This window comes from Grus americana, chromosome 8 (assembly GCF_028858705.1).
Source record: "Grus americana isolate bGruAme1 chromosome 8, bGruAme1.mat, whole genome shotgun sequence".
Lineage (NCBI taxonomy): Eukaryota > Metazoa > Chordata > Aves > Gruiformes > Gruidae > Grus > Grus americana.
The window spans coordinates 17,624,556-17,647,292 of NC_072859.1; the positions used below are offsets into that span (position 1 = coordinate 17,624,556).

At 35.5% G+C, this 22,737-nt stretch overlaps 2 protein-coding genes across 5 annotated transcripts in view; one reads left to right on the top strand and one right to left on the bottom strand.

The window, feature by feature from the left end:
- GLMN (glomulin, FKBP associated protein) lies at positions 1-21,028 on the top strand. Of its 4 annotated transcripts, none has more exons than XM_054834377.1 (19): positions 1-148; positions 1,738-1,809; positions 2,310-2,435; positions 4,014-4,133; positions 4,939-5,047; positions 6,288-6,531; positions 7,187-7,286; positions 7,979-8,166; positions 8,659-8,712; positions 9,654-9,684; positions 10,064-10,153; positions 10,714-10,755; positions 10,844-10,917; positions 11,241-11,325; positions 13,495-13,601; positions 14,723-14,786; positions 18,143-18,266; positions 19,687-19,769; positions 19,895-21,028. In XM_054834377.1, exons 2-19 carry the CDS (start codon positions 1,744-1,746, stop codon positions 20,000-20,002), a joined length of 1,815 nt encoding a protein of 604 aa, XP_054690352.1. In that variant the 5' UTR covers positions 1-148; positions 1,738-1,743; the 3' UTR covers positions 20,003-21,028. The 4 variants fall into 4 exon arrangements, with proteins under 4 accessions (XP_054690352.1, XP_054690353.1, XP_054690354.1 ...); XM_054834378.1 differs by having other exon boundaries at positions 34-148; positions 13,498-13,601; XM_054834379.1 differs by having other exon boundaries at positions 34-148; positions 7,187-7,283.
- Positions 20,894-22,737, bottom strand: part of C8H1orf146 (chromosome 8 C1orf146 homolog) — an 8,995-nt gene continuing 7,151 nt past the window's right edge. Inside the window, exons 5-6 of the mRNA XM_054834382.1 lie at positions 22,548-22,626; positions 20,894-21,147 (exon numbers count right to left, since the gene is read on the bottom strand). Coding sequence (XP_054690357.1) covers positions 21,028-21,147; positions 22,548-22,626 — 199 coding nt within the window. The 3' untranslated portion in view covers positions 20,894-21,027. The remainder of the gene's footprint in view (positions 21,148-22,547; positions 22,627-22,737) is intronic.

The following is a 22,737-nucleotide window of genomic DNA, read 5'->3' on the forward strand; positions in this document are numbered from 1 at the left end:
TCACCCGGGAGGCGGAGCCGCCGTCACGGCGTGGCCCGGGCCGGGAGCGGGGAGAGGCGGTGGCGGGGTGCTGACGAGCGGCGGGGTACGGCCGATCGGGGCTGAGGAGTTGCGGCGCGGAGCCCAGGTCCACCGGCGATCCGCTGAGGTGAGAGGGGGTGGGTGGCCTTGTGAGTTTTTAGTTCAGCCGTGTGTTAAAGGGTTATGTCGGCAGCCTCTGTGTACTGGCCTCAGTGTTGTACCCCGCCTGGGGAAGCGCTGAGGTATATGTGTATGTTTATTAGAGAAGAGGGGGTTTGGTGAGTAATAGTAGTGGAAAGTTTCACATGATTCAGATGCTGTCCACTTACCGCTGAAACGTCTGAAAAGATTTAATTAGAAACTGGATTAAGTATTAAGGCCCAAGACCGACTGTGAGCTCAGCTGGTAAATCCCTGGACTAGCACGGTGGGTGCTCTGGGCATGTCTCAGGGCTGTAAGTACATTGTAAAGTTACTGAGGGCTGAAAATGCAAGAATATTAGCGTTCAAAAGTATATTTAAATTGTTTTGAGAGGATTAGTAAAATCCAGTAAAATTAAGAGCTCAAGTAGTAAAACATATGATAATGACCAAATTAAAATGACAGGCTAGATACGTCGCAGTGACATAAAAATGTTAAAATAGGCCATTGAGAATAAAAGTGAGTTGTTTATTCCTCGAATAATAAAATTCACACAGAGATGCTTTTGAAGTTTTTGTGAGTTGCCTGGTTTTGGTTTTTTTGGTTTTTTTTAAGCATCCAGGTAGCTTAGTTACCTCAGTGGTGTGTGATGCAGCAGAGGTCAAATGTAAGAGGAAAGATTAAGGATGTTACATTGAGATGTCTGTATAAATATGGAACTTGGGTATTTTGATGAATAGTTAGCCAATTATCCAGTTGTAGAGGTAATTGACACTCATAGCGATCATACAACCAAGTTTAGGCACATGGAATTACTTAAAACTATAAAGATTGTGACTGCTGCTATGATATATCACATGGGTTAACCAAGCTTGATTTTATTTGTAAGTCATGGTCCTGACTGTGTAAAACTTTGTATGTACTTAACATTACTCAAATGTTTAACTTAAAACTTCCTTGCTAAAGACAATTAACTTGTAATATCTAGAGGTAAAATGCCACTGAACTAGCCCAACCTAGACACTAGAAGGAAATAAATGATACCGCTCATGTAATCTTGATCGAACTGTTGATATAAACGGGCATGGTGGTTGGATCAGCTGTGCACATCCCAGGCATCAGGTTAGAGTGTTCTAGTCAGGGCTGAGCAGGACCTCCTCTGGTGAGAATAGTCACAGAAAATGTGTATTGGGGGCATCTGTGCTTGGTACGCAGTGAGCCCAGACTTGCTCTGTATTAGCTGCACTTTTCAACGTATGTGCTCAAGTAGTAGCTGAGGCCTCCTGACTTCTTAAGATGACCATGATACTACTTGAAAATTGGCTTTCCTATACGTAGAATGCACGTTGTTTCCTGTCTGCAATACTGTCGCCTGCAAATATAGGGAGTAGAATAATATAGTATATGTTTCTTAAAAATGCATTTTTGCTAGTTTGGGTTTTTTTAATCATGTGGTCTTCATATTATCTAAGTTGTTCTCATTCCTCTATTGGTATTTTTTTCATAATGTGATTATTTTTCAGTCTTTGTTTTTACTTCATGTGTTTTAATACTGCACTTTTAAATTTATAATAGTTTTCAATGCCAGAAGAAAAAAGTCAAACTATAATGGCAGTTGATGAACTTCAAGCCATAATACAAAGATGCGTAAGTAGTTTTCTTTCCATAAAAGGGACGTGTAAGTAGTGTACATTTCTCTTCATGTATTATAATTAAAACCAAAATGACCCCAAAACACAAGACAGTTGTTAGCAGAACTTCTCATTGGGCAGCTAAGTTCAGCCTCCATGTTTCATTGACTTCTCTGTGGTGCTTATCCCAAGATGCTTGTTAACTTCTGCTTCTTGGAGAAAGAAGTGTTCTTGTCTTCAACAGTACCTGTCTGAAGGAACAGAACCCTAGCAGGTTGTTGTAGAAAATACATCTTCCAAGCAGCATGCTGCAATCTAGACTTAGATAGTGCTGCTGAAATACTGCTTTGTCTTCTGCAGTAGCTCTTGATAGCATTTTTAATATGTGAACTATTTTATATAGGACAGGATAAGTTACAGTGACACTACATTTAATTTTGAAATGAAAGCTTAGATTTTCTTATTTTTATTTGCCTTTTATAAGTGTGGAGTTAAACATGCATATTTTCTTTCCAGCAAATTCTGGAAGAAGCTGATTTCAGGGGAGAAGATTTTAATCTCTTTCAGGTAGCAGGTCAGAAATGTTTAGAAGATGGGTATGCAGCTCAGTTATTAGAAGTAATTCAAAATGAGAAAAATAAGGTAAGTTTGCATTATACATTAATTGTGCAGTAACATACCATTAAATAGATAAACCTGCTTATTAAAAAGGGAAATCTACTTTCACTGTGGAGCAAGGCTGTACATATGAATATGAATAGTTGATAAGTTGCTATGTGTTAAGTGCACATTCTTGTGTAACTTAAGGTAGCTCACAGAAATCTTAACAAAACCATTAATAACTGTTTTTCAGTGAGTTAAGCAAAGAGAACAGAGAGGACAAAAGCATAACTAAAAGAAAATGACAGTGTCCCCCTTTTGCAGGACAGGATTTCAGATGGTGTACTAGGTCTGGCCAGCATGGAGTTGATTTTCTTCATGGCAGCTTGTATGGTGCTGTGTTTTAGATTTGTGACCAAAACAGTGTTAATAATAGACCAGTGTTTCAGTGTATTGAGTTTGTGTGGGAAGGTTTTGGTAGTGGGGGTGTGTGTGTGTGTGTGCGCTACAGGAGTGGCTTCTGCAAGAAGCTGCTAGAAGCTTCTCCCATGTCTGATAGAGCCAATGCCAGCCGGCCGAAAGACGGACCCGCTGCTGACCAAGGCTGAGCCCAGCAGCGATGGTGGTAGTGCCTCTGGGATAACATAGTCAAGAAGGGAGAAAATACCCTTGTGCAACAGCAATTGCAGCCAGAGAGAGGAGTGAGAATATGTGAGAGAAACAGCTCTACAGACACCCAAGGCCAGTGAAGAAGAAGGAGGGGGAGGAGGTGCTCCAGGAGCCGGAGCGGAGATTCCCCTGCAGCTTGTGGAGAAGCCCATGGTGAGGCAGGCTGTGCCTCTGCAGCCCTTGGAGGTCCATGGTGGAGCAGATATCCACCTGCAGCCTGTGGAGGACCCCACGTCAGAGCAGGTGGATGCCTGAAGGTTGCTGTGACCCTGTGGGAAGCTTGTGCTGGAGCAGGCTCCTGGCAGGACCTGTGGCCTCGTGGAGAGAGGAGCCCATGCTAGTAGGTGCTTAGTTGCTGTCTGAGGTCAACCCACCACAGATGAATATAATAATATTGGCCAAAACTGTAAGAGCCAACTCAGCTGATGCTAATGTCTGTAGGCACTTTGGGGAGCTGGAAGAATATACTAAATTGTACACAGATAAATAGGAAGTTCAGAAAGAAAGTGAAGGATGGAATGTTTTGGCAATGTTAAATGGGGGTCACAGTCTGGTTTTGAATTTTGTGAGTTTGCAGTAACAACGGAAGATCTTGATCGCCTCAGGTTAACATAATTTGTCTAAGTGTTGTTTCTTTCAGTGAAACTCCTCTACTCAGTCTTGTTTTCAATGTATTGTCATATAAATTCTTAGAAATAGACATTGACATGTCAGAATTAATACATTGAAGAATACTATACAGAAATATGCAGCTGTGTTTATAGGTATGGGGAGAGAATACAATGTATGCCAAGTACTTTATGGTAATAGATGCTAAATTTTCAATGACATTATGGTGTTGTTTACAACCAGGACAATGATCTATTGTCTTTTTTGGCCTTCATATATACAATCTTTCTGGGTTTAGAAGATGTCCGGTTTTGGTTTATTCTCTGAAAATCTGTTTTTTAGGTTATCGTCAGGAATATGGGTTGGAACCTCATTTCTCCTCTTGTTAGATGTATTTTCATGTATAAACAGGAAGATGATAAGCGAGAACACTGCCTGAAGATACTAGATAAGTTGGCACAGGTATGTTTTTGAAATATATGGTTATAATGCAATAATTTTAGGGAAGGGAGAGGTCCTAATTTCCCCTCTGATTTCCAGAGAAATCAAGGCATGGGTTCTTCTGTCCATTTCCTATAACTTTTAAACTCATGGGCCAGTTTCATCTGAAATAGACACAGACTTAGTGTTTTCAGCGATAATGAACCTCTCATAAATCTTGTGAAATTAGTAGCTGGGCAAAACAAAGAGACATAGCATTACCCAGAAGAAAAAGGCAGATAGAACTCATAAAGTTTTTGATAGCCAGCTGCTGCAATCACAGCAGCCACAGCAATACTGCCTCTTGTCTACTGTAGATACAGTATGACAATGAGCACCTGATGATTCTGATGGAGCAGTAGGTGAAAAAAGTTTTAATCTGTAGAAAACTAGCTCCCTTTCATTCATGTATTTAAAAAACAACTTGCAAACTCTGTATAGCTTCAGTTAAATTCACACTGAAGTTTTTCTTTTTTCTCTATTCCTAAGGATTACTTTGCTAAGGTACCGTGAGGATTTTATAGACCATAGAAATCAAGTTTAGTGTCATTATTTATTTTTATCTGCTTTCAGCTTATATGAAAGTGTACACATGTATACACTCTAAAGACGACAATAATTGTAGGGAAGTACTTACTGTTTCATATTTGTTTTCTTAAAGATTACCTTGGTTGTTCAGATCTGCTTTCTTGACGTTCAGGAACTTCTGTATTGATGTTTGCTTGTGATGAATTTTTTTGCTTATGACCGTGGTGATTAAAAAATATGCATTGTTCCTCTCCTGCAGCTATGCAATCCGAAGGAACTTTTTTTGAGTTTACTTGAGCAGATTGAGCAGACCTCTGGAGAGCAAGTGTGTCAAACTGTTATGTTATTGCTTCAGCCTTTGCAGACAGGTAAGATGCACTTTATCATGTGATTTCTGAACTAAATTATTTTCTCATTTATTTATCAAGTTAGTTTAGCTTTTGCTGGAATAGTTTCAGAATATGTCTGTCCTGACAGGCTTTACAATCTATTATATTCGGCAAAATAACAAAAGGTATAATTTTAATGCTTATATTGGTCTGTTAGAAAAAGATTTTAGATGGGATTAATAGCATCAGTTGAAAAGGCAGTATTCTGCTATTTTTCATCACTTACAAGAATGTGGTCCTGTGACAATTGTATTTAGAGGTGTAAACCATTCATACTGTTGTTACAGAAATAGAGAATTACATGGATTTGTGAAATTCTTCATCATTTAACTTTTAAATCATACAATTCCATATTTTCATAGTATAAACCTTTTATTTCAGATTGAAGCAGGTTGAAATATTTGATTGGTGGGGGGAAAGCATTCTTCTGGCTTACATATAAAATCTAAAAATGTTGGCGTTTGGGCACCCACTAAGCAGGTGGAAGTAGTAGTTTCTGGTTTGATATATGAGATGAAATCAAGTGTCTCGTATCAAGTTTAAGTCTGATTGTAGCAGTCTCTGAGATGTGTTATTGAATTATGTTAGAATTTAACAAGAGAAGCATTCTGGTAATTGGAAGTATGTGGGTTTTTGGATAGCCAGTCTGCAGTCAGCCTGCACCAAGTGCAGTTTAAGCAGAGAGTCTCTTGTGCTGCTTCCTCAGTCTGGGAGCCCCTCTCTTGGTTCTGCCGTGGAGTATAGGACAGTTCTGAGCTGCTTCAGGTAGGGTCAGATCTCAGCAGAAAGGCTGGGCTCTTGCCTCTGGTTTTGCTAAGCACAGAAGGAGTCAGGCAATAACAATAAAGCAAGAATAAATCAGTTTTCCAGATCAGATAAATGAATATTATTTTACTTAGACGAGTTCTAGAAAGACAGATTTTTTTCAGTCCTCATCATGGTGCTACAGAGAAAGGAAGAATATGTTGAAATGCATGACTGCTTTAATATTTGTCATTCTCATATACATGGTCATCTTAACTACAGCATATTAAACTAGCTGATGATGTTTAGTCTTGCTGGATGTGCTCATGTTATTTCAGGTATCAGTCCATCTCCTTCCCTGAAACTAAAGGCTTTCTTATGTAGTCACATTGTTTTTCTTCACATTTTCCTCTACTAAGTAAGTGTAACTTAATGTCTCAAAATGTTCTTTCTCTCTTTTTTTCCTTTCCCCCAGTGCTTTTGAAACTTCAGAACAAGAAGGCCTACTCAGTGGGTTTATCTTTAGCCATGATAATGAATCAGCTTACTCCCTTACCTGTACCTTACACAAAACAACAAATACAAGAAGATAAACTTGGTCTCTGTCAATGTTGTAATGCAGTGGTGGACTTTGCTAAACCTTTTGTGAATGAAGTTGTTAACATGGAAAAGTCATCAGAATGCAATGACATGGAGCTGAAAGAAGAATTATTAAAATTGTGAGCGTTTTACATCAGTATAATATATTCCTATAACTTAACAAAATGAACAGTAGGCATTCATTACATAGGCAGTAAATAAATAATCTTATTTGTGTTCTATAATGCTGCCAACTTAATAACTAATGTGGTATTTTAAAAAAGAAAAAATCCTAAATATGCCTTATATATTTATGAACTGAGAGAAGAAAGGTAAAAATTATTTGGATTTTTTTTGGTTTTGTGGGGGTTTTTTTAGTACAGGGAAGTGGTAAAGAAATACTAGTCTATGTGCTGTGAAGCTGATTTGGTATTCCTCTGCTTCTCCTCAAATTTACAACAGTGAGGATAATCATGTTCTGGAGGTGAAGTCTAAGGGATGCTTCTACAGGAGACATTATTTTTTTTTTTTTTCCTTTTTTTTCCCTTTTCCCCCCACCGTCGTCTTTTCCCCCCACCGTCGTCTTTTCCCCCCACCGTCGTCTTTTCCCTTTTTCTCCCCCCCGCCTTTTTTCCCCCCCTTTTTTTTTCCCTTTTTTTTTTTTCTTCTCCTTGAAATATCAGGAATAGCAGCAGATAATATAAGTATAGACTTTATTCTTGGTCATCAATGACACCATTATAGTCTGCATTTGTGACCTTATTGGTGATTTAGTTTCATCCCTTTTTATTTCAGCTGTATGAAAAGCCTGAAATACCCATTATTGACAGCTCAGCTTGAACAGCTTGAAGGCGTTGAAGAACATCCCTTTCGGCATTTTGCAACTGAAATTGTAGTAAGTGCAGTCAAAATTAATTACAGTGTTTGCAAAACCAGTGGTCTAGCTCAGAATTACCTATAATTTGTTCTAGAGCTCATTTTGCTTCCTTCATTGGTTAGTGGGGTAACTTACTGGGCCTTGTAAGACAATGCAGGTAGGTGAAGGTCTAGAACAGTTTCAGGTCCCATCTCTGGAAATTACAAATCTTGCAGACACAGTTTTGCTCCTTGATAAACCAGTTTGGACTGGTCTCTGAATCAGCAGCTGCTACTTTGCTGTAACTACATGGTTTGTCTTTAGCAGGTAAACATTGTGTTGCATATGGATTAGTGAGCAGAAAACAAACTACTGAGTATCTTGTGATCTGAAAAACACAGGGGTCCTGTGGCATAATGTGATCATGAAGCTATCCTTATTCATAGCATTGTGGATAAGGGAGCCAAATGAGGGGTTTGCAGGGTGACTTAATTTTTCTTTTGCTAACTTTTGAGTGCTTGACTTTGCTATCTTAGTAACGTTCTTCCAGCAGTAGTTATTTTTCCTGCAGGGTCTTTTTTCTGTATGTGTATATATCATAAATACTCATAAAATATTTATATCAACCTATACATATGCTATGTAATAGAATTTACTGTAAATAGAGTTAAAGCTTAATCGGTGTACAGGTATTTTAAAGGCAACTATGTGCATCTATCATTCTTTTCTAGGACATTTTGTGGGATATAAGAGAATTGATACCATTAATGTTTTTGCATCGTAAAGGCAAAAGTCCACACTGGGAGAATCAGGAGTTTGCGGACATAGAGCAAAAAAATTCTGCAGATTCTTTAGCGTGTCTGTCATATCTGATGTTTGTTCAGCATTTTGGTATTGATTGCTTTCCAGTGGTATTTAGGTGAGAACTATTCTTCCTCACTTGTAATTAGTCTGTACTTTGAAGATTCTTTTTGAGCAGAAGAAAACTTTCTATTTGTGAATAGTTATGAAGGAAAACTGTGCATTTCACTAGTATTTGTTTTATTGCAACCTTTATGCATTTATATTTTACGTAGCTTCTATTATGTACATAAGTACATACTCCAGTTCTGCAGATTACTCTCTTATGGCTTAATTTTAGATGAGCTATCCTTTTAAAGAAACTGGTAGGATTAGTCACATGCTGAAAATTAGTATGTATTATATTTTCAATTGCATGTTTAGAGACCGTTTCCACATAAGAGTTATTAACAGCACTTTGACATACTATTTTGTGTCTATTTCAAAAATCTTTAGTTTCATAAAGATTTTTTTATCATTTTTTCAAAAAGGACTAATCCTGTCAAATATAGTAACTGTGCAAATGTATATGGCTTATGCATTTTAATGAAACCTAATTTTTCTCTTTTAGTCCATCATACCTTCTGCAGTGCAATATGATGCATATTGAAGTGCTACTGAAAAGGTAGGGTGCTTGGTTTTTGGAGTTCTAGATAGTGGGTGTGATCTTTTGTAGTAATTCATAGAATCAGATTTCAAATGTACCAGGTAAGTTCAGAGGACGTTTTTAAACCCGAGAGGTAAAATGGCAAGCTCCACAACAAGATAGCTTCTTTTAGTAAGAAGTATAAAAAGTTGTTGAAAATATTTATTGATTGTTTTAAGCTTGTATTGTGATAGCATTCTTAGAAACTTTATTCTGAAAATGCAAAATTAAGGTCTTTTAAACACATGCAGAATAATTAGAGTGTATATTTATTTGTACTTCTGTAACAATTAGTTTAATACTAGAGAAGACTATTGCGATAGTATTTATTTGAATGTATTCTGATATGATATGCAATCTGATTAAAGGTCAGGCTTTCTAAAGGAAAACCTTTTCTATAGACTTTTCTATATATTGTGATTGTTTCACCTTCCATAAGCAGCAGTGTTGACCAAATAGTTTCTAGAACTGTGATAGAAGGGCAGTTTCCCATTATAACTGCTTATCATTTCTTGGTAAAATTTAAACAAAGCTTCCTGGTCTCTGCAGTTTAGGATCTTCTGTGTTTTTCTTGGGCTTGCAGAACTACGAGAATGGAATCATCTGGGAAAAGTTTCATTTTCTTTGTTAATCAGTGTCTTGATACCTGCAAGATCTGAGGTGCTGCTTTTGAGCATTTATAAATATTGAGGGGAAAAAAAAAAAGTCATTTTTGACTCAGAGGAGTCTAATTTTCAACTTTCCATCAGCCAGTTTATTCTAAAAATCTTCAAGAAGAATAGTGAAGATACTATATTTAGAAAATAGAGCGAAAATTGTTGAGGGACAAGTTATTTTTGATCTCTGTTCTAGTATTTCTTCTGAAATATCAAGAATGTATTTTTAATTAACAAATTTGATAATGTTTCTTTTTTTTCTAGAACAGAAGAATCTATGTTATCTAAGGGACTTGTAAGTTTTCTTTTAATCAAATTTTCAATGTTATAATGTTTATTTTTTTCCAATTTAAGTAATGGTAAAACTTTAGTTTCCCTTTCTAAGAAAGGTACAAATTATAGTTCAGATAATAGCTTCAGGAATATTTCGAGGCTTAATTAGGTATTCTTCAGTCTTACCAACACTTATATTTATTGAATTTTACACACACATGCATAAACGTTAAAGTGCCATTATCACTTACATTCGTAGCTCCTAGGAACTTTGGATATGTGAATGAGCTTTTATAGTGAAGGCAGTTTTAGCCATGAAATGTTAAGCATATAGATTAATGTCATATATGTGCAAAATGTTGGCAGTTTGCTTTTGGTTTTTTTTTTTTCCCCACCTGCAGGATCTGTTTGAGAGCTGTTTATTGAGAATGGAAGATAATAGCCTTCTCCATCAGTATTTAGAATTCAGAGATTTTATTAACGTACCTCAGGTAATAAGAAGTAATGTACAGAAGTCTTTAAAGTTTGATTATAAATAATAGCTAGTTGTCGTCTAGGTGTTTGAGAGAGGACATACTACTGAACCTTTATACACTGTGTTGCTAAATTGAAACCTTCTGTGTCTCGCTATGCAGAATTGATTGTCTTTTCTACCTGCTACAGCATGAAGCTTCAGTGACAATAAAATATACTAGTGTATGTACAGGCCACTGAGGCAGGTGTGCACTGATCTTAGCTGAAGGATGATGCTTGCTCATTTTTGCATCTTCCTTGCAAATCTGCTGCTTGACTACATTCTTATTTGGACCCAACAGTACGAGAGTAGTATTCTTGTGTCAGCCCTGGGAGTTCAACCACTGAAACTAATGTGAATTTCTCTGATGAGAATCTTCTTATAGGCATGGTTTTGTGAGTTGTGGGGGTTTGATTTTGGTTTGGGTTGGGGTTTTTTGTTCGTTGGTTGGTTTTTTAATGTCTTGTGTAGATTTTAATCAGTGTAATGTAATAATTGTATGTAATTAGAAATTGTATTTTCTTTGTCCATCTGCAGGATTTGGTGAAAGTTATGACCCTTTGTCCCACAGAGCATCTGGTATGTAATGTGACCTACAGAAATCAGTTAAGGCCTGAAATTATTTAATTAGAATTAATCTGATAACATCTTTTTTTTTTTCCTTTAGAGAAAGAAGAGTTTAAATATTTTGCAGTTGTTCATAGACAAGTTTGATGCAGAGGGGAAATACACATTATTCAGGTATGCATCCAAAATACTGTAGATTGTGTAACATCAGCTTTATTGCAGCTTAATTGCATAGGTACAATGATTTCTGACAGTTCTTATCTGGTAAACCACATTAATTTTACTATGTTAATTTTTGGATAAATAATGAATTTCAGTTGCCTCACACAAAATCAGCTGTCTTATGTAAGCTAGTGTTTAAAGGTTACACAGTCATCTTATTTTTCTGTAGTAAAACCCCCGCTTAGCTGACATTATGGCCTTATTCACTGAGTTTTGAGCTAACTATATAGGCAGCTTTGAAGAGATAATATCTTTCTTTTTTTGTTTGTTTCAAGGTGTTTACTGCAGACAAGCAACCATGCTGGTGTGGAAGGATACATTATTAAAAATATAAAAGATCAAGTTCACTTATCGTTAACGGTGAGGCTATTAACACTAAAAAAAAAAAAGTTGCCATCTCAAAATTCTATCAGCATTGTGTTGAGAAAATGGGTACAGCTTAACCTTTGAGTGATGCATTTTTCTTTGAAAAGAAATTGGGAAATTAAATAATTAAAGATATTAATTTGGCTTTTTCCTGCATATGTATTTTTACATTATAATTTTACAAAGGTATGTTTTAATTGCACAATTTTATTGTATTTTTCTAAGAAGTTATTACCTTTTCTGTGCTTCAAAATACATGTTTCTTTCTTAAAGAGGAACTACTCAGTATTTTGTTTTATCCTCATAGTTCCTCATTTCTTGAATCTAATTCAAATGCTACAGTCCAGACAGAATTACTAATTTTTTTCTTGGTTTTTTTATGATAGCATTATATTACGAGTGCTTCATGAACGTTAAATTCATCAGAAAGGGTTGAGCTAGATCAAAGCCATTTAAATCTCATATTTTATTATAATTTATACCAGGAAGTTGGAAAAATTAATTAAAATAAATTAACTTTTTTATTCTTTTTTTTTAAGCTGCTTAGGGCCTTTTCCGAACCAAATTTGATTCTCAAGGATACTGTCTTTTGTCGAATAGGACAATATAGTAGATTCATGCATATTTTATGCTAGCATAATTATGTTAGAAAACCATGAATTACTATTTATTAGATCACAGTCTGTCCTGTATATTGAATCAGCAGGGGTGAAGAAGATGATAATATGAAAGCTGTTCCAAAAGGGGCTTGCACTAAAATTGAATAGGTAAAAGTTTATTCTGAAATTTCCTTACCAATTAATTTTTTGACTGTGCAGCTTCAGAATTCTCTTAATACATTTCTTCTGTGTAGAGTACCCTGGCTGTCAAAAAGAGAAATAATTTTAAAATTTCATCATATGAATTTGAATATCCTAGGTTTGTTGCAAAAAAAATCTGCTATAGACGTAACGATAACAATTTCCTACTGCTATCCATTTATTTCATCTTAGTTTTTGTGCCTAGCTGGTCTTAGTCTTTCCAGGTCCCTCATCTGATCTGATTTAAGAGACAGTTACCCTTCTCATCTCCTTATCTAGTCTCAGTTTTGCTTCCAATCCATTTCTGGCTTTTTCTCAGTTTCCTCTCTTTTGCCTTTTGTATGATATCTCTTCCCCCAACCTTCCCCACCTTTACCTGAGATAAGGACTTTGCCAACACAGGATCTTCGCAACAACTCCGTGCTCTCAGCTTTGTTGTACTGATGTGAAATAGCCTTTTGAAGAGGCTGCGGAACTTTGAGAGACGTGTGCTCACTTGCTGTTTGGGAATGATGTGAACACCCTTGAGTTGGCACCAGTGCAGGGAGGCTTAACCATCCTCACTGAGGAGGGAATTTTCAGGGGTCTTAGCTGCAAGGCTTCAAAAAAACTTCTGCTAAGCAAGTGAAAGAGGTGGGGTTTTGTTGTTTTGCCCTTCCTTGCTTCATAATTAGTTGTAATTTAGGGGAATTTTTGTGAAAATTGCAAGTGGTCTGTCTGTGATGCAGAGGGCATCAGAATAATTATGTTCTGCCACTTCAAAACCTAGTACTCTCCATCTTATGCTGAAATGATTCTCTCTTCTGTCCTCTCCCTCTTTAAAAAGAAAGTAACTGAATGTCCTTCCTCCATCAAAGAACCACAGAGGTGAAGGTGTACTTTACTTGCAAACATTGCTAGGAATTGTGGGTTTAGAAATATGCAGAGAAAACTTAAAAAACACCTGATCATCTTTAAAAAAAATAATTGTGACACTACTATTATGAAATGAATAGAGTCTCTGGTAAAGATAGCTAATTGTTCCATACCTCAGTATAAAAAAGGAGAGCGCCTAGTACAATTTGCTAAGTTTACGTAAACAAATATTAACTATATTGATGGTGGTATGGTGAAGAGGTGGAGAATCTATTTGATGAAACTGAAAAGAACAGCTTGGCTTGGAGAGACAAAGTAGGGAGGATTATGAAAAGACTAGTTTGTACACTTCAATCACATGTAGTAATTAGAAAAGATTTCTTCCAGTGTTTGATTTTTTTTCTTTTCTGTTTTCCCAAAATTGTCGTTAAATTATTTAAGATTTATTTAAGATATCGTTAAGATTTAAATTTTGCACTCAGCTAAACTTTTTGTATCGTTTTTTCAGAAGGCATGTGACATTTGGTTTACAGGACATCACCTGATCTCCCTTCTAGATTTAGTACTTTTGCTTCCAGAAGGTGCTGAGACAGATCTTCTGCAAAACTCAGATAGGTGAGTTGTAATCACAGTTAGAGGCTTTTCTCCTTTTTAAATAATTTAAAAATACTTCAAACTACCTTACTACAGTGGGAGGTATGCTGTCATATAATTAATGAGGTGACAGCATCCATGTATGTTAAATTATTGGAACTAGAAATGGAAATGATCACTTATTTCAACTATCCTTTCAATTAACTCTGTACAGAAGAATGTCACAATGCTATTACAGTGATTTTTAACAATAAGAAAGGAATTCCTCCTCCATTCCCTGAGGATATAAGGCCTCAGATGTTAAATTACAGAACTAATTGGTAGAGTGTTATTTCTTCAGGACTGTATGGTTTGTCAGCTTTTTGCAGAAGCAATTGGAGGAACAAAAGAAATGTGGTATGTTGTGTTATGTGACACAGGGGAATAACAATCATCAGGTACAACTTAGAGCACACAGCCTTTTTGAGGCTGTTCACAGATTGCTGCTCGGAATCCAGTATCTCATGAGTAGGAATAGAGAGTCACCTAAACAGCAAATACTTGGCATTAAGTAATATAAACATAACTGGAAATGTCTCTGAAAATCTCCTGTATAGGATGAGTCTCTTTCTGTATGATGAGTAAAGGTTGGGCTAGTAAGTCAGTAGGGTGATAGTGACCAGATGGACACATAACTACTTAAAAACCCAGATGAGTGATCTGTAATTGTACTGTTTATCTCGAAAAAGCAATAAATAGTTTCTGCTAAAAAGTATGGTAAAACAAAAGCAAAAAGCATATTTTTCAAAAGCACTCAAAAGTAAAAATTCAATACAGTAATAAAGAAAACTCTCAACTTTGGATCATCAGTGATACACATTACAAATTCTGTAATAAGGTCTTATCTCTTCAGAGAACTCTTTCCTTCACAATCAACAGCTGTCTCCAATCAGCTGACAGTTTTAATCTTACTTGCAAAGTATCAGCTGTTGTAGCGTGGACGTTACCGCTGGTGCTCCAGACTAAGCTGTATTACTCAACAGGTGAATGGTTGCATTTTCTATAAATGGATATTTTAGGATATCTGGCTAACGGACAATTTAAATTATTATTCCTGTAATATAAATCTGTGTTCTAAATAATAGTGTATTTTTAATTCACAGGATTATGGCATCACTAAATCTACTGAGATACTTGGTCATTAAGGATTGTGAAAGTGATAATCAAGTGAGTACTAACTGATTTGAAAATGATTGATTAGCTAAGGGCTGAGAGCTGGATTCATGTGAACACTGTTATCCTTGATTCAAAAACATGTTTTTTGCATTTTTCTTTGCAATGGTCAGTAATCCAGAAGTGATGTTTTTATTAACTGCATTAGGAGATATGTGATGTGTTATTTTATTCTGATAAAATTTGGTTGTATTTGTACTAAACAAGCTAATCCTTTTAGTCTGCCTGATAAACTGTGGTCTATGTCCATAATTTCAGAGTATGTCACCATAAAATAACATCTCTATCAAGTCTTCCCATGAGAAAAAATATTTGTTACTCTTGCTTATTTATTCGGCGGTATCCTTCAAGCTTCCAAGTGGATTTCCTTATAATACCAATACAAACCTTTGCAGTTCAAGATTCATTTTATTCATCTTTAGGCAAAATACTTTTTGTGCGATATACTAAAAGTTAATAGTATTATGATTTCCCAGAAAGTATTTAATAATCATATTTAAATAGTTTTAGTTGTGGAAAACAGTATTCTATATTTACAGGAACTGTGCAGCTGCATGATAGGTGCATGTTAAAAGCTTCTCTAGGTATTAGTGTCAGAAAAATTCTTGTCTGTAAGATTGATCTGCTGAAGTAACAAAAAGAATGGCCAGACCTATCCAGTTTTCTGCTATATTACTTTACTGGATACAATCTAGAATGTTTTATGCACAGAGGTAACTTGCCAGCCTAAACTGCCCACCACTGTAGTTTACCTGTGTTTCTATTATACATGTACCTCTTTACCTTCATTTCTCCAGTGTATGGATGTTTGTAGACGTTTCAGAAATACTCTACATATTTAAACTTTGCAGTATATTTAAAAAATTGAAACTGCCCTTATGTGTTTTAACCATATAATATTATGGTACCGCAGTATAAAGCAGGATTTTGCAGCTTTAGTTGTAATCCCCACCTCTTCTCTGTTTTGTTTAGCGCTCTTCTGTCTGAAGCAGTCAGCAACATTTGTTACTGGTAGATCAGTGCAAATTATTTGTTATTCAACTGCTGCATGGCTTTTCAATGTAGGATATTATAATGGATCTGCTGGTTTTGTGTACAGTCAGTCCTATCCACTTGCAGTTGATGGAAATGTGTTCTTGGATACTCTAGAGGAAACTTGTGTGAATTTCACAACTGGGTCAATATATGGATTCCATATGCTAGCAGCTGATTTAGAAGTGCTCTGACTTGGATTGTGTCGCTACAGCATTAAAGAGCCAATGGAATTATTTGTGTTTAGTTTTCCAGTTACATCCCACTACCAAATGTCTACTTCTTCCAGTAGTAAATGCAACTTCTGCTAACTCTTTCAAATCTTTGTTTCACCATTCCTCTAATTTTTGCAATTCAGGAGCTTTTTATCCACTATATCATGTAGCGAATGAGTATCACCTATCTCTTTAGTACTAAATGTTTTGATTTTTGCATTAAAATATTTGTTTAAATTAGTGACAGTTTAAAGAAAAATTGCTTTCCAGTTTTAAAGTACAGTGAAGCCTTTCCTGACTTGAATGAGCAATAAATATCATGGTCAGATGAATATTCTAACCAGCAGATATGTATCCTAAGGTGTTTTGTTACTCTTCTGTAGTTCCTTGACTTTCTTTATGATTTGGAGTATTGGATTTCAGCATGTCATTTTCTGTTTTCTAAAATACAGAAGAAATTCTGATTTACTTTTAGAGCACTTTGAGATCGAGGAGTACAGGTTTTATAAGTGCCTAATGATGTTATTAGTCTAAGTAGAATAGTAATAATATAGCTTGCACTGATTACCAAAACCGTAATGAAAATGAATAGTAAAAATAACTTTCCATTGGTGCATTTCTAATTTACTATTTATGAAATTAGTTAGTATTGATAGACTGTATCCATTTCTCGGAATTAAGGTGTGATTACTATTTAAGTGCTCATTATGGTCCACTCAGTTTCATGTAAATGCATAGCTTTGTAAGAAAAGTGATAATTCCTCTTTTATTATGATTAAAAATTGATACATAGTAGCACACAATTGCTGTAACAGCCCTGTCTAGTACCTGGCATAAAGAACGTGTCTACAGTTTGAAGCGAAAATAGCACCCTCTCTTCTGAAGTTTTCCCTGAAATTTAAGCCCTGCCAGTTCTTGCCTTCCTCCCCATCTCCCTCCATATAGTGCAGAGAGAAAATGCCTCCTTTCATGTCAGTTCAGATGTTTTGATTGCTGTGTAACAAACACTTTCATTAATCAAGCTTAAAAATCAGTATTTTTCTGGAAAATTATGTCTTCATTTTTAGCCCCATTCTGGTGGAAGTAATTACCAGTTTTCTTATTTGACCAGTTAACTTTGTGCCATTTAGCATTAAAATTTGGTGATTTTGTTCCACTGTAATCAACAATACTGGTTAACATTGAGAATTTTTATTTTTGTCGTCCTTACTCTGCCCTTTGAGGATACTGCCTGAAGAAAGGCATCTCATAAATGGCTCCTATATCTAAAGACACAAAGACTGCTCTGTATTTGTATCCTTCTACAGCAGTTTTTTTTAACTACAAGCTTACAAGGTGCAAGGCAGAGAAGTTTTCCTCTTGTGCTGTGTAACCTTGAACAGCCTTGCTTTTCAGCATCTTTTCCTTGTATCTCCTGCTTCCTGAGCACCATTGTTGTAAACTCCTTTCACCCATGCCAAATTGGGGAGAAGTTCACTGCCACTGTGGCTACTGTGCCTAAGGATGGGGTAGTAGTGTATCCAGTAACATTCCTATGATGCTTTTTAAACTGAATGCAATATAGACAAGATCCTTATATTTTGGGGAGCATGACATCTATCAGAGCTTTCACTTGGCATTGCGATACAGTGTTAATTCAGAAACATGAATTTAAACATTTGTGCCATTTTGCTGCTGAATTATCTCTGAGGAATCTATAACTGCTGTTCACTAGCCTGAGAAAGTGGCTAGTACCCCTCTCCAACATATCAAGATCCTTTTAGCTTTGCTTACAAGAACAAGTTGAAAAATGTGTGTTTCCATTGCTGTAGTTACCAGCCTACATACTAAGTTTGCTTCCCCTCCCTGCTTTTTTGGTTTTTTTGACTGCTTCATCCAATTTTCAACAAATAATGTAAGAGAGAGGGAGAAGAACTTCAATATCCATCATGCTGCTATTCGTGCTTACAAAGATGAGTCTACATTCTTTTTTTTTTTTTCTTTTTTCCTCTCAGCACAGAAGCGTAAGTTAGAAAGACTAGTCCAAAAACTTGTGCTCAAAAACTTAACATTGCAATGCTTCATTAAAACTAATTTGTAACCTTCTCTGTTCTGTTTGAATAGACTGGCGTATGGACAGCACTTGCCAAGATTGAGCAAAATTTCTTAAAACCACTGCATGTAGGACTCAATATGTCAAAAGCGCACTATGAAGCAGAAATAAAGAGTAAGAAAGAAAACAGAAGAGGTTAGTTGTTTTCTTTTTTTCTTAGCTTTGTTCGTATTTAGAAACTTTGGAAATTCTTTGGAAACAAAGAATTGGTGAGTGCTGTATAGATCATGTTTTATTTAACTGTTGAGACTATTCCAAATTTCAAATAATAATTCAGTAGTTGCTATATCTGATATTAATAGTTTTCATAATTGGTCAGAAAAATCTGAACTTGTTTATCTCTCATCACATTTGTAAACCTTATGGAAAACTGATAGAAATGTCACATGAAGACCTTCAAAGCTTGTTCTCCATTTATAGTTTTGATTTTAAGGTTGGACAGGAGCATCTTGGTCTCTCTGAATATATAGCCCTTAGGTTTCATACCAGGTGTGAGGCGGTTAACAAGAGAAGAAATAATTCATACAGCAAATAGGTGCTGTCTTAAAGCCTGAAGGATTACATTCTGGATTTTCTTTTTTTTTTTTTTTTAAATCTGACACACAGAATCAGATTCTGCTCTGGGTTAAGCAGACACATTCTACAGGGCATAAGAGTTGTAGCTGCTTTAGGCAATCTCTGTGTGTGTCAGATCCTCTGTTACTTTGTGGTCTCCAGTATAATTAAGACAGCCCAAGGAACTTGCTTCTGCTACCAAAAATGTCAGACCAGCTTTTTGCCCCTAGTCTTGCCCTCTTCTGTTGTTGTAAACTATATAAGGATGAGGCAGAGAAGGTTTGGTTTTTTTTTTTTTGTGAAGGCAACCTGTGGATATCTTTGTAAAGGGAATCCTTTAAAATTAATCAGGAAGCTTTTTCTTTAAGTCCATCTTACATGTCTCTAGCCTTTTTGTCAAAGCATGAAGAGACTCAAGTTTGGGAGAGAACATCTAACTGGTAACTGTAAATGGTTTAGCCTTTTTCCCCAACATATAATCTTTGTGAGTGTTATGTTGAATTTCAAATATGTGGTCTGAACGTAAGAGGTTTTCTCCTTAGTTTTCAGACTTGTCTTTGTAGTTTTGCCTGCTGCAAGTAATCTGTCTGAAACAGAGAAGCCTGCAGCCTTTTAATAAAATAAGTATTTCATGTCTGGATTCATTAAGTCAAGCTAAAGAACCTCCTACTATCTCTCTAGATGTGGGAATATTAAAAATATATCTAAAAATGACCAGATTTAAATTTTCTTTTTTCCTTTTATATAGCTAAAATACTGCTTATACAGTTGTTTTGCCTGTTTAGTAATGTAGTCATATGTGTTAAAGAAAGTGTCAAGATAGCATCTAGCTCAAACTATCTCCCTCTTAAGGTCCAGTGCCTTCTGTCCTGTGTTTAGTCAATCCCTAGGTCTGTGTCTTTTAACAATTACTGTCTAGAAATGCTAATATATTAAATATCCTTTTCATTCTAAGTTGTGTGAAGCAGCCTGATCTCTGGTTGGTTATTTTCTTCTACAGAGGCACACAGTTCTAACACAGTTTGTTCAGTAACTGTTAGTGGGGAAAAGATGCCTGCCATGACCACTGAAATGCAGCTTCAGGTGAGTTTGCATTTCCTTCAGAAAGTATTGAAGTTTTCTTTTCAATCTGGAGACAAATGTACATGTGCAGTGGGGGAAAAAAAATCTTCTACTGAAAATAACATTAATCTCTTTTGTCATTTCAGGTTTTACACTCGGCTCTCTTCACATTTGATTTAATAGAAAGTGTTCTAGCTCGAGTAGAAGAACTCATTGAAGTGAAAATAAAAGCTGTAATGGATGAAAATAGTTAGGTCAGCTGAAGTATTTGAATTCATATACTTCTTACAAGATCATTTTGACTATGAGACTTTAGTTGAAAAGGAGGCTACCAACCTTTAAGGAGCAATTTAGAGTGGCCTCTAAAAGAATTGCAAATGCTGCTTTCCATAAGTCTTGTTGCTGTTCTTTTTATTTTCTTCTTTTGTTGTTGTATGCGATTCACAGAGATGGCCTATTTACTAAAGTACTCCTCTTCAGAATTTGATGGGGTTTTTAGTTTCTAAACTAAAAACAAGGGGATTTCTTTGTTCTTATGCTGTGACAAGGAGCTAGGGTTGTACATTTATTTTTCTGTTAATTTTCAGAATTTGTTAGAAAATAGTTGCTGACTGGTGTTGTGAATCACAAAGATTTTTATAAAGTGACTGGAGAACCATTAATTAAAAGGCACTGTTTAAGCACAAGGTTTTTTTATTACCACTCTTTAATATTGACAAACAAGCTCCTATATTTACAAACAGGACTGTGAAGTATATATAGATAATAGTAGAAACACTGTGGCAAAGGAAACACTATGTTTAAAGAAAAACACATCAACTTTGAGCCAAATATGTTAAAACTTAGTAACACAACAGATAACATTTGTGTTTAAAAAACACACTGTATGAGATTTCATACATATATCTGTTTATGCATAGGAAACCTATATTTTGGACTTATCTTGATCATCCTTATCTTTAAGGATAAAGTTTTCCTTAAGATATATTAAATATTTTGGGAAATTATTGTAAACAGATGAGCTCATAAGTTCAGAATCAAGTTAAAAATAAGGATGGCTTTTCTATAGTGCACTTAAACCACTTCTTTGTTTTTCTTAGAATGCAGATTTGCTATAATGTATGCTATTTTTCAGTGTACAGTTTTTTAATATAAATTTTCATTCCAAATGCACAAGTTGTATATACAGTCTTTTGAAATGTAACTATGTTTAAGAACATTCTATATTTTGTTTAAAATGTAGCCACTCTATTTATGAATAAAAACCCCAAATACTAAATTAATTACAATGCAACTGGTGCTCGTGAAGCATCTTCCAAACTGGACTGTTTTCTATTATTTGTGCTTTTGTCATTGCCATTTTGTAACGAATATCATCTGCTCCTGGCTTGGAAGTTATCTTAGAGGAAAGAAAAATTTTATGAGTAGGACACAGTAACTCTTAGGTAATAGAATATTCAACGTCTTCTTTTTCAAATAGTACAAATGTAAAATTACTCAGCAGTGAAATTTGAATCACATTTTCTGAAGTAGATATTCAGGAATGAGGTACACAGAGGTGACTGGTGTATCCCTTTAGGTGCAAGACCGGTCCTAAAATAACCAGCATTGCATCTGATTATCTGGATAGTATTTCAACAGGAGTCAGGTATGGGAGCTCGGGATTAGTTGGATAGTATTGCTCCCTTAGCCCTGTCTGTTAGCCTGGGGCAAAAAAGTTTGGTTTTTAGGCCTTATAGCAGTTTGTGATTCTCTGGCAAGAGATGAGCTCATTAAACAGGCTTTGCAATGCATCAGTAAGAAAAAACGTCATGGCAACCAACAGAGTTTTGGTATATACTATCATCACTTCTTATGAGGCCTTCCTGTTGAGGTTCAGTGTAAATCTTCTGAACAAGTAGAAAAGCAAATTTAAGTTTATAGGATCAGCAGTAATCTTAAAAGCCTTTAGGTTAATGCTGTATTAAGAGACTGGGCCAGTCATCAGTACATTCCATAAAAAGTTTAAGTACAATGTTAAACATTGTAATAAGTATTTAACAACTTTTGCCATGTAATAAGAGAGATGTAGCTTACACATTTTAAAAAATGATGAATACTCTGAATAGGTTAATACTTATTATTTTGAGATGCCCACTTCAGGAAAGGATGAAATGTAAATTCATACTTGATTCCTAACATGTCATTCAACCTGCTTTTTTTACTTTTGGTACATGGGATGCTGCTAGTACTGTTACAGTTAGTATCTGAGTTAGAATTTTCATGGAAAAATGTTCTTTAAAGAGCATTGAAGTAAATAGGTTTAATTAATAATGTGTTGATGCATACAGGATACAGTGCAGATACACAATAGATAAATCACACTCATTAAGCTGTCGAAATAATATGCATCGTTATGTATGTGCATCATTAAAACTCCACAAGTAACTAGAGTTTTCAGCATTTTTACTTTAAGTTGAAGTCATTACACGTTTAGATTTCATGCTGGTTCTGTACTAGTAAATAAAGTGAAGATACCCTAACTTAACAGTAGTCAATAAGAGCTGAATTAGCTCTTAACTGTCTACTTTGTCTTCATAGATGCTATTAAGAGCTTTTAAAGTTACCTTTAACTTTTAGTTTAAAGACTCAGCTAAAGCATCAGAGTAACAGTCCTATCTCACTGTTTTACATGGGTTGTGGTCAATATTACCCAAAAAGTTCCATTAAGGAAAAATACGTATTTTATAGTTCTTGGCTTTTCCTGACTAACACACATCTGAAGAACTAATGTTTTCAAGTATATGCAACCAGACTTACCTTAGCTATAGTTAGCATTAACTTAACCGTTTCAGCAGTATTATGAACTGGTATTATACGTAAATTACTACCCAGGAATCTGCACAGCAAAATAAATTAAGGTTAAGGTTACTTTTAGAATGCACATTCCATTTGTTATGCCATAAAACTCAGAAAGCGTTCCCACATGATGTAAACAACTTCTTACTGT

What these genes read in the sequence shown, in the direction of transcription:
- GLMN (XM_054834377.1), top strand. Translation starts at nt 1,744, where the DNA reads ATGCCAGAAGAAAAAAGTCAAACTATAATGGCAGTTGATGAACTTCAA. An exon ending in TTTGTCCCACAGAGCATCTG is followed by an intron (nt 10,756 to 10,843) that starts GTATGTAATGTG and finishes TTTTTCCTTTAG; the next exon opens with AGAAAGAAGAGTTTAAATAT. An exon ending in GGGAAATACACATTATTCAG is followed by an intron (nt 10,918 to 11,240) that starts GTATGCATCCAA and finishes GTTTGTTTCAAG; the next exon opens with GTGTTTACTGCAGACAAGCA.